The sequence below is a fragment of the Notothenia rossii genome (genome assembly GCF_949606895.1).
Source record: "Notothenia rossii genome assembly, chromosome: 6".
Lineage (NCBI taxonomy): Eukaryota > Metazoa > Chordata > Actinopteri > Perciformes > Nototheniidae > Notothenia > Notothenia rossii.
Window position 1 is genome coordinate 32,628,214 of NC_136909.1, and position 10,123 is coordinate 32,638,336.

The 10,123-nt window shown below is 40.8% G+C and overlaps 2 protein-coding genes across 4 annotated transcripts; both read right to left on the minus strand.

Annotated features, from left to right (window-relative positions):
- Positions 1-4,262: 4,262 nt before the first annotated feature.
- LOC307044144 (uncharacterized protein) lies at positions 4,263-7,492 on the minus strand. 2 transcript variants are annotated; one of them, XM_079689208.1, is made up of 3 exons: positions 7,012-7,492; positions 6,410-6,588; positions 4,263-6,022 (listed from the first exon to the last, which is right to left on the minus strand). In XM_079689208.1, exons 1-3 carry the CDS (start codon positions 7,083-7,085, stop codon positions 4,971-4,973), a joined length of 1,305 nt encoding a protein of 434 aa, XP_079545334.1. In that variant the 5' UTR covers positions 7,086-7,492; the 3' UTR covers positions 4,263-4,970. The 2 variants fall into 2 exon arrangements, with proteins under 2 accessions (XP_079545334.1, XP_079545333.1); XM_079689207.1 differs by having other exon boundaries at positions 6,410-6,648.
- Positions 7,493-8,026: 534 nt separating this feature from the next.
- Positions 8,027-9,756, minus strand: LOC307045177 (uncharacterized protein). Of its 2 annotated transcripts, none has more exons than XM_079690707.1 (4): positions 9,639-9,756; positions 8,975-9,124; positions 8,735-8,836; positions 8,027-8,596 (listed from the first exon to the last, which is right to left on the minus strand). In XM_079690707.1, the coding sequence occupies exons 2-4, from the start codon at positions 9,114-9,116 to the stop codon at positions 8,397-8,399; spliced, it is 444 nt and encodes a 147-aa protein (XP_079546833.1). In that variant the 5' UTR covers positions 9,117-9,124; positions 9,639-9,756; the 3' UTR covers positions 8,027-8,396. The 2 variants fall into 2 exon arrangements, with proteins under 2 accessions (XP_079546833.1, XP_079546834.1); XM_079690708.1 differs by having other exon boundaries at positions 9,553-9,732.
- Positions 9,757-10,123: the final 367 nt, after the last annotated feature.

The window sequence follows — 10,123 nt, forward strand, 5'->3', positions numbered from 1 at the left end:
GTGATCTCCCATTCGCCTGTGTCTTCATTATAATGTACATATCTTATGAGCACAACATTTTGCTCGGTGTGGGAAATGTCAGGCGTTGCATCACAAATGATTCCATAGTATATGGCATCCTCCCTTTCCGTCAGAATGGTTTTTAAAACCTTTCCCCCACACAATTCAATAAACTCGTTCTGGATGTCTGGGCTCAGATAATGAGTTAGCTGGCTTCCTTTTTTGGATGTCCTGATTTTGTCTAAGTGGTCTTTCAAGAGTGGATCATATCGTGACAAAAGTTCTAGCGTACCTACAAAATTTCCATTGTGGACATCGCCCAAAGTATGCGTTTTACCTCGGAAAGCTAAATTCCTCGTTGCCAAGTGCAGAGTGACATCAAGGAGTCTCTGCAAGATAGCTTTGTTTTTCTCAATTTCAGACTGTAGCTCTCTCTGCAACTGATGATCAACGCCACATGCAGTCATAACCGAACACTGTAGGTGTTTCCATCGCAAATAACAGTCCCTGTGATTCCTACTTGTTTCATGGCTTGGGAATTTATCATACATGCGACGCCACTCGACGTCACACATCTTGTATCCCTGGTCACTACTCAAAGCACTAAGAGAGGGTATTTTTTGCTCCTTGGAGAAAAGAACACATGGTATGCAGAACAGTGCATTTGCACTTTCACTGTGAATCAACCAGTCCCTTTTCACTTTTCCCCTACCCTTATCTGCTTTGGTGTATTTCAAGTAATCTGGAAATCTCTTTCCCTTTGAATCATGTGGAATTTCTTGATCTGTTTCTCGCATTGCTAATTTCTTTACAATAGTTGCCCTGTCCTTGTCACTCATCCTAGCTGGGAACAACCCTGGGTCAAGTGATAGCAGATCTTCTACCTCAGACACCACTACAGGTGGCTCAGTATCTGTGGCATCCTGTGTCGGAGCCTCACTTTGTCCCTGACATTGACTGTCCATAGCTGCTTCCTCCTCATCTGTGCTGCTTTCATGGTCCTCGACCTCTTCTTGTACTGGTACCTCTGCCTCTTCACCTCTGCTCTCCTCGTTGGCTGCCTTGCTCGAAGGCCCTGGCTCTAGAGTATCCATAGTGTACATAATTTATAAAATGCCCTATAATAGTAATAACACAGTACAGCTCGAGCTATCTCTTAATTGTTATAATAATAATAATAATAATAATAATAATAATCATTTGTATAGATATTTTTCAATTGCTCAAATCTAGCTATAGCTACTGTAACAACCTCAATTTAATGTGCCAGTGGTCAATGGTATTGCAATTACTGGAAGAACTAGAGTAACTAAATGTGAATATTACCTAAAGTTGTATTCAATGCATGGTAAGCATATTTAAAATCTGTTTGTTAACCCCAAGCCCTGCTGCTTTACCTCCCTCTCCTTCAACTGGGAACCGGCCTGAGGGAAGGGGTACTGATCCTGAAGCCGCATCTGTGCATTAGAGCAGATGTGATTAGCATGTAACATTATACAGGTTAGGTTAGCTAGCCATAGCAAAAGGGCATAGCTGCTGGATACAAATTCACTGGGCTCATCGACACTCATCTAATTTTTGATAGCAACAGGTAGCTAACGTCAGCCACAAAATGTTGGCTAAGCTGTTATGGGCTTCAAAACAAGTTCTGTGAATAAATACCTTTCTTGTGAAAATACTTGGTGACTATCTGTCGACCTCTTTTATTATTTTCCTCTTGCTGACGTTTTTTCTTTCGTTTCTGAGCTCCTGATTCATGAGCTGTAGAGGACATTTTCCTGTCAGTCTGTTCAAGCTGCAAGCTGCTGGTGCACTGCTGTGCCGCCTAGTTATAGTTGAAAGTGGGGGTGCAAGATTAGTAACTGGCAGGCAAGGGGTGGTTTGGAGTGGGTCAGGCACGACCACCTCCATGGCAGAATTGTTTTAATTTAATGAACACCTGTACGTGCAATTTCCTGCAATATAGAGCACAGAACTGTCTCAAAATCCTATGGGATCCTAAAGGATTCCTATAGGGTTCCAAAAACGTATAGAGATTCCTATAGCATTTTTTGACTAGGGATGTTATCCTAGGTCTCTTTCTCACTTCCTCTGCCTCCTCCCTGAGTCTGCACAGTCACCACATCATTCTACATTAAGGAGAGCAATACACTTATGAGTACACTGAACTGGTTTGAATACACAATCTTTATGCTACTCTGTAAAGAAAGGGAGAGAGGGGGGAATATATTATCCAAGTATTTGTGTCTTAATTCGTTATGTTATCCTACACTTTAAGCTGACTGATATTTCCATTACCTGTAACTCTTGTGTCTCTTTCTCTCCTTCTCTGCCTCCTCCCTGAGTCTGCACTGTCACCACCACATCATTCTACACAGGAGAGCAATACACGTATGAATACACTGAACTGGGTTGAATACATGATTTTTTATTTTTTCTGCCATGTTCTACCTGGTTGGCTGGCTGGCTACACACACACACACACACACACACACACACACACACACACACACACACACACACACACACACACACACACACACACACACACACACACACACACACACACACACACACAGTGTGCAGGTTAGTTACAGTAGGAGATGGGCTTCTATCATATTATCTTCTATCATTCTATAATTCATTCTTCTTTTATTTTCATTTCAGGTAGTTGTACCTTAAGAGAATTGAAGGCTGGCATCTGTAAATGCAGATAGATATAAGTACTTTATTCTTATTTTATTATCATTATTTTCTTTCCAATGAAATGAAATCAGAAAATAAGTGGTATATGATGGAAAATATGAAAGTCAATGCTTGAAGGAAAATGGACTTCGGAAAAGTTTTTTATTTTGTATTTACTGTTCTGTAAAAGTCTTGTCGAATGCAATGTTTTGTTTTGTGTGGACCCCAGGAAGACTAGTTGTTGTCATGCAACAGCTAATGGGGATCCTAATAAACTCAAACTCTAATGGGCTTCGATCTACCAGGTAGCTAGCTAGTCAAACACACACACTGGTTGATGTTACTAGCTAGCTAGCAAACGTCAGCTAACCGCTAGCTAACATAAAGAGTGACCTGTAATTCAATGCAGCGAAAATGAAGAGAAGGTGATGATTATAAATGTGTTTTATTGTATTGAGTGGTAGAAGTAAAGACATGTCTAACATATTCTTTGTTTGAACAACTTACTGAAAAGGTCTGCCACCAATGACAGACTGTTCGCGGTGATTTACACTCAGCCTACCTGCATCAGGACTGCTGTGGGTGGGAGGCAGTTGATCAAACCATTGTGAGCGAAATGCGGGGGGGGGGTCACAATCTTTGGAAACTTAAAAACTCGCTATTAAGTGTCTATAATCAGCACAAGTTCTTTCATTGCGTATTATTAATTCGATTGAAATTACACACTTATGTTTACAGTGATATATTGGGGGGGAAATGTCATATTTTTCATATGATCAAAAAGTGGGGGTGCAAAAGCACACGTTTGCTCCCCCAAGGTCAATTGTGGGGATGCACCTGCTCCGCTTGCTCCATTGCTCAGGCGCCCATACCATGCAATGAATGAAGGGAGGGGTGCTCATTCTGTCAAACAGAGTAACAAGCACCTGTTTGTTTCTTTTGGGACGTTTTTTTTTAATACAGGCAATTATACTTTTGAGTCATTTACATTAACTTACTTTAGGATAATAATAAAACCATATTAATAAAAAGATAATAATAGTGTTCTCTGGGCCCCCCCCCCCCAGTGCTGGGCCCTTGGAATCATCCTAACCTCCCCCCCCCCAGCTACGCCCCTGGGTGCAGTACTTAAAAATATGCCAAAAATATTCAAGCGCAATTTTAGAAGATGCCGGTGCATAATAGATTGCACAGAAATGTTTATAGCTAGACCCAGTAATCTGACTTCCAGGGCCCAGACATGGTCAAACTATAAACACAACAACACCATTAAATATTTGATCGGCATCACTCCAGCTGGTGCAATTTCCTTTCTGTCTCCTGGGTGGGGTGGACGGGTTTTAGACAAGCAGATCACTAAGGAGTCAGGTTTCCTCAAACTTTTGGAGCCTAGGGATGAGGTTTTAGCAGACAGAGGATTTCTCATCAGAGATGAGCTTGCGGCCTATGGTGCAACCCTTCGTATCCCTCATTTCACAAAAGGAAAGAAGCAGCTTTCTGCACAGGAAGTGGACACATCTAGACAACTTTCTCGTGTGAGGATCCATGTAGAGCGAGTTATTGGTCGGTGGAAAAACTTTAAGATTTTACAAACATTTATTCCTTTGTCGCAGGTTGACATACTAGATGATGTTGTTATTGTATGTGGTGCCCTCACAAACCTCTGTAAGAGTGTTGTTCCCAAATGAGTTACACATAACCATGTATGACTTATAAAGTGATTTTACATTTGTAAAACATGTATATAGGCCTACTGTACTTAAAACTTAATGCATTTTAATAAACCTCCCCACATTGGCTGCCACTGGTGTGTCTAATGGTCCTTTCCCCCCCAGATTATCTCAACAATTCAGAGTGCAGTATCACATTTATTTGTAATGCTGTTACTAACAGAGTTTCATTCCATTCAGGTGCCATTAAAGTGCCACTAAACATTAACAACATAGAAAGTAGGAGTATGTACAATATATTAGAATCAAACTGGTTCTGTATGTTGTAAACAGTAAATAATAATTTTAGGTCGCAAATTATCTCTATGGATACATATATAGCATTACAGAATAAAACTTAAAATATCTTGTTGCACTGAAGTGCATCTAGACACAGCTGTCAATAACAACATCAAATGTAAAGAAAAGGCTGATGATGAATTCATTGTTTCAACTGTAATGCAACTTTAACAACCAGGGAAAGACAATCCATAACCGACATCTAACACCATATCTGGTCTCCTATCACAATACAATACATTATATTGCCCACTCCTACATGAAGGCATTCAAGCCTCAACTCTGACATTTCCTACATAACCATGTTGCTGTCTTCCTTTTTATGTGTGCACAACTGTAGTGAATGTGGTTGTTGCATTTGACACAGATTATAATTTTACCAAAATCTGGTCTTTCACAGTATTCGCAGGCTCTCTGTGACACCAAGACAGGATCATGTCTTCTTGTCAGTAATTCAGGCAACACACTCGAGCTAAAGAACTCATGTGCTTTTGGCAAAGCCTCCTGCAGAAACTCTTCATTTCTTAGGATACGTTGCACAATGAACTTCTCCTTAGTCCACAACACAAAGTCACAGTAGCTAACACCACACACAAACATGTGAAGTTGAGTTTGATAGTAGTATGTGTGTGAATGTTTCAAAGAGAATGACTTGTCCAGACAAAACTGCTTGTCTTCTGTACATCCTTGAAGGCTATTCCTGTATTTGTAGGGACATTTGATCTCTACCACCCCTTTGCCACAGCAGGTACATCTTGCTATCCCATCTGGCGATGATCCAAGGTGTGGCTCAGAAGGTTGCACTACTAAGCCACATGAGCTGATGCTGAAATCTGGATGGCTTTGGGACATAAATGCAGTGTAGGCTTGTCTTGCCGTTTCCTCCATGTTTTGACCCCAGAGCACAGATGGGACATTTAACTCTGTTTTGTTGTACTGCATTATATCATTTAGGTATGTTTTGCTGATCTTGTCAGTTGTGGCTGCATGGTGAAATTTGGTGCTTGTGATCCGACCAGCCCTATAGGTCTGCCACTCATTTGACCTTGACTGTTTCCGTGTCACAAATTCCAGTTTCTCACATTGTTGAGGTTGTAGTGTAGTTTTTAGTTTGTGAAATGTATCCTCACATTTCACCTTCATTTCCTGTGGTGAGAGTTCCCGGAGTGTTGCATCAAATAAAGCAGTCAAGGGCTCAGGTAAGTCTGGATGCTCTTCTGAATCAGTGTCAGACGATGCAGTGTCCGTGTCACTGTTTTCCAGGCTCGTCAGCACTGCAGCACCTGGGTACACATCCAGCAGTTCCCGGATGTCATCATCTGTCAACACTGATAATAGAGCAACAAAAAGACACAATTAGTGTGCTGCATAATGTTCACATTTTAAGAATAATGACTGAATTATTCTAAAACCAGACCAGTTAAGCTGTAGATAACAAACAATCGAATTTCTAGAATCAGTCATCTGAAGACAAAAGGACAGACATATTCAAACTAACATAACAAATGATACTGAAACTATTCAAACTGAGCGTGTATGTTTACAAAAAGTCATGATGCCACGTTGGTCTGTAGGCCTTTTCATCTCTGCATCACCAAGTAACACCTTTCTCAGGCTACATTATGGTGTCAAGACACTGAGGAGAAATCCTGAGAATTAATTAAATGCACTATGGCAAAAGGAAACTTATCTAGGCTCTGTCAACTATTACATGCCTCTGGGTGTGATACTATTCTTCCTAGCAGATGTTGAAGCTGCTGGAAGTTGCCTGCCAAGCCTCTTTGGTTTGTGGAAGCTGATTTCCCTCAATGGAGCTGGTCTGACTTCTTTCCTGCTGATGTCTTTCCACATGCACAATCCAGAAGTAACCGCTGCTTTCTCTGTCCTTCCCATCCTAACATAGAGCTCAACTTTGAATAATATTGCAGCTGCATGGCTGCAGCATGACCCAAGCCTGAAAATTCACAAAATCATAATAAACATACTGGGCTTGAAAGTAACATTTGCTCTCAGACAAATCTCGGCTCTGGCTATGAAGTAGGTAAACATCTAACTTACTAGACATGTGAGTATCCTAAGCTTAATCAGGTTTTGAATGTAACTGAATGATATTGGCTGCTGACATTTTGAACCCTGTTGTCACTGTGTTGTTGTTCATGAACATGTTAGTTTCAAACCCTGGTTATGATGAGAAAGTTACAGGGCAAGGCATACGATTTTCGATATGGAAAGGAGAGTAATAGCCAGCTGAAAGGACAGTAACACACCCCTGAACTGTTACCTACAAGCCCACAACACCAAATAATAGGCTACTTACCCCGCCATACAGGTGCAATTCGCTGTGAGGACGTAGTTTTCTCGTTGGTTGATTATGACCCAAGCCTCATACATCGTTGTCTTGTGTCCTTGTCTTTGACTAGGGAGAATTTCTGATCTCAAAATACAAAACTCTGAGCCTATGTCATGGTATTTGACGTTCTGTACATGACCACAGACAACGTATTCGTAAGCATCCACTGACTTATAGGCTCGTAATTTCTCTCTGGTGTACACGCTCGGTTTCTCAATTAAATAGGTATATATATCTGGCCACTGTATATTCGGCTACTTGCTAACGTCTTCAACCCACTCATCAATAGAACACGGATCTGGAAGTCAGACACCATTTGTCAAAGTCAACTTGTTAAGGTAACATTCACGATCTTTAGTTGATAATCCCCTTGCGTAGCTTGACAAGCTGTTTATCTCTGCCATCCTTCTGTTGCCACAATGCGCGCGCATACGTTCTACGTCATCATTGTGTACAAACACAAAAAGGTCGCAGCAAGGAGGCGGATCCTAAAGGAGGTGGATCCTATAGGGGTCGTTTCCTAAAGGGTTATGAGCCCCGCCCCCCACGTATTTCTTAAAGGTATATGACGCTCTGTTTCTCATTTATTTTAATGCTTTGAATGAATCATAAAGGAACTTTGAAAAAGAATAATTATAATTAATTTGCATAAAGAATGAAGAGTATACAACCCACAGAGAAGACAAATTAATTGACCTATTGACAGATCATAATGAAAACAGAGTCAACCCTAACCGTAACCCTAACTCATAAATTGTAGGCATATCATGTTTGACTGTTTGTGCAGTGGTAGTAATTATTATTCAAATCAATCAACTACGTTTTATGGAAGATATTGCTGTATATCATTTAACAACATGAGTAGAGGTTTCTGTACACCTAAAATACTGAAGTTGAAGTTACTGTCCTGATGTGTATCATTCATTTGTTCATGTTGTGTCTGGTGGTAAGATGAATTAATTAATTAACGTATTTATTATTTTTGAAACATTACAATACACATCAAATACTAAACATGAAATGTATACTACATACCAATACATTGTACAAAGGAAAATATATACAGTACATACAAAGAGGAAAGTCTTCATTAAACATAAACATTTTAACAATTCTGATGCCTGCTTGCAATTTTCAAGCTCACAAACAACTTGGTGGCTGTTACCCCAGGTAAACTTCTGTACATGAATGGGGTTTCTCAGCCCAGAAAATGTTCTTCCAACAGCAAGAATGCCCTTTTTGAGGTCTAAGCATTGGGATGGAAGATGGTGATTAGAAGTAATATCAGGAACAGATGATGAGTGACTTCGATCCATGTGGGTCTTGAGATTTTTCATATATAATTCAGTTTTTCACAAAGGGCATGTTGTCCTTTTGAACCTTGACTGGACTACTTTGCTGCGACTGATGGCTTGGAGTGGAGTGGAGGCTACAGATGCTGTGGCAATTTGGGAGGCTGCAGAGGTGACAGGGTAGGCTGAGGAGGCCACCGTGGAGGCTGAGGAGGAGACAGAGGCGGCTACCGTGGAGGCTGAGGAGGAGACAGTGGCGGCTGGTGGGGAGACAGTGGATAGATTACATTATAGCAGTATAGTTGTATAATACATTTTTCCAATGTTTTGTTTAAGTTGTCTTTAGGGGGAATAAGGTTATGACCACTGCTTCTGGTGTGTTCAAGTGCATCACTTACTCTGGCGAAGCGATCCAACGCTGCAGGCTGCTGGGCCAACGGTATAGTCTGCTGGGGAGACAGAGGAGACTACCGTGGAGGCTGAGGAGGAGACAGTGGCGGCTGGTGGGGAGACAGTGGATAGATTACATTATAGCAGTATAGTTGTATAATACATTTTCCCCATGTTTTGATTAAGTTGTGTTTAGGGTGAATAAGGTTATGACCACTGCTTCCGGTGTGTTCATGTGCATCACTTACTCTGGCAAAGCGATCCAACGCTGCAGGCTGCCCCTGCGCACTTCTGAACATGTTTCAGAATAGTGGGCTGGGTTCTGATCTCCCCACAGTGGCAGCAGTGGAAATGCGAGGATTTGCAACACACACTATTGCACCTGTACATTGTGAATCCTACAAAGAGAAATCCAGTTTACAAATGACTTCATTCTTAAGGCAATATAAAAATGTAAACTGTATTCAAATTCACGTTAGAATAATATTAGTTAGTAATAGTTAATTGGTTAGACTAACTAAAATGAGTCAACTATTTGTACATTTTGGAAGATCTGCAACATTTATTTAGATTAGCATCATGCTAAATGCTGGTTAGCGTCACAGCATATACGCTAACCTTAGGTCAATTAGATGATCAGCTTTGGTAACACAAATCAGTATTGTTACCGAGCCTGATAATCTATTGACCTATCTAAGCTTAACGTTATTACAACAGTAGAGTAGGCCCGGTTGCAAACGGGACTATAGGCCAATGTGTTTATAGCATCATGCTAAGTTAGCATTTAATACCACAAACATTTTTACCACATACAAGTATTATTTACTTTATTAACGCTTAACGAGGTTGGACAGTCGATGTTGTACTTTGATAACGAGACAATTAACATGCATCTCTGGAAAATACTATTACCGCTGTTTCAACGTGTTGTTCGGCCATCTTGAAAGAACAAATTATTTCTTCTGCGAGGATTTATAAAAGCAGCTGGAATCCCTTAAGTTGCATTACTGCCACCTACAGTATGTATTTCTGCTGAGTGTCATTATTCTATTGGATAGGGGATAGATAGGGGAGGATCCTATAGATATAGGATCCTCCCCCTATAGGAACCGCCCCCTTCCTGCGGTCTGCATCCAGACCCATCTCGTACATTCAGCCACAGACTCATCCCTCCACGACACAGCACCAAGCGCCTCGGACAGTCCTTTGTGCCTCTAGCCATCACGCTGCACAACAAGGGGTCCATAATGTAAAAAATAAATAAAATAAAATCACTGGGCATAAATATACACTTTTTCCTCAACCCACGTTAATATATTAGTAATAGACCAAATATGAAGATAGATATGTCGCTATATGTACAGATGTCCATTTTCACTTTTCACTTGTCACTTTAA

Excerpts from the sequence above, each read along its gene's own strand:
- LOC307044144 (XM_079689207.1), bottom strand. The coding sequence starts at position 7,085 with ATGTATGAGGCTTGGGTCATAATCAACCAACGAGAAAACTACGTCCTC. Across the intron at positions 6,649-7,011 it reads AATTGCACCTGTATGGCGGG|GCTTGGGTCATGCTGCAGCC; the intron begins GTAAGTAGCCTA and ends GTGAATTTTCAG. Across the intron at positions 6,023-6,409 it reads GAATAGTATCACACCCAGAG|TGTTGACAGATGATGACATC; the intron begins GCATGTAATAGT and ends CTCTATTATCAG.
- LOC307045177 (XM_079690707.1), bottom strand. The coding sequence starts at position 9,116 with ATGTACAGGTGCAATAGTGTGTGTTGCAAATCCTCGCATTTCCACTGC. Across the intron at positions 8,837-8,974 it reads CGTTGGATCGCTTTGCCAGA|CCGCCACTGTCTCCTCCTCA; the intron begins GTAAGTGATGCA and ends TCTCCCCACCAG. Across the intron at positions 8,597-8,734 it reads CGTTGGATCGCTTCGCCAGA|CCGCCACTGTCTCCTCCTCA; the intron begins GTAAGTGATGCA and ends TCTCCCCACCAG.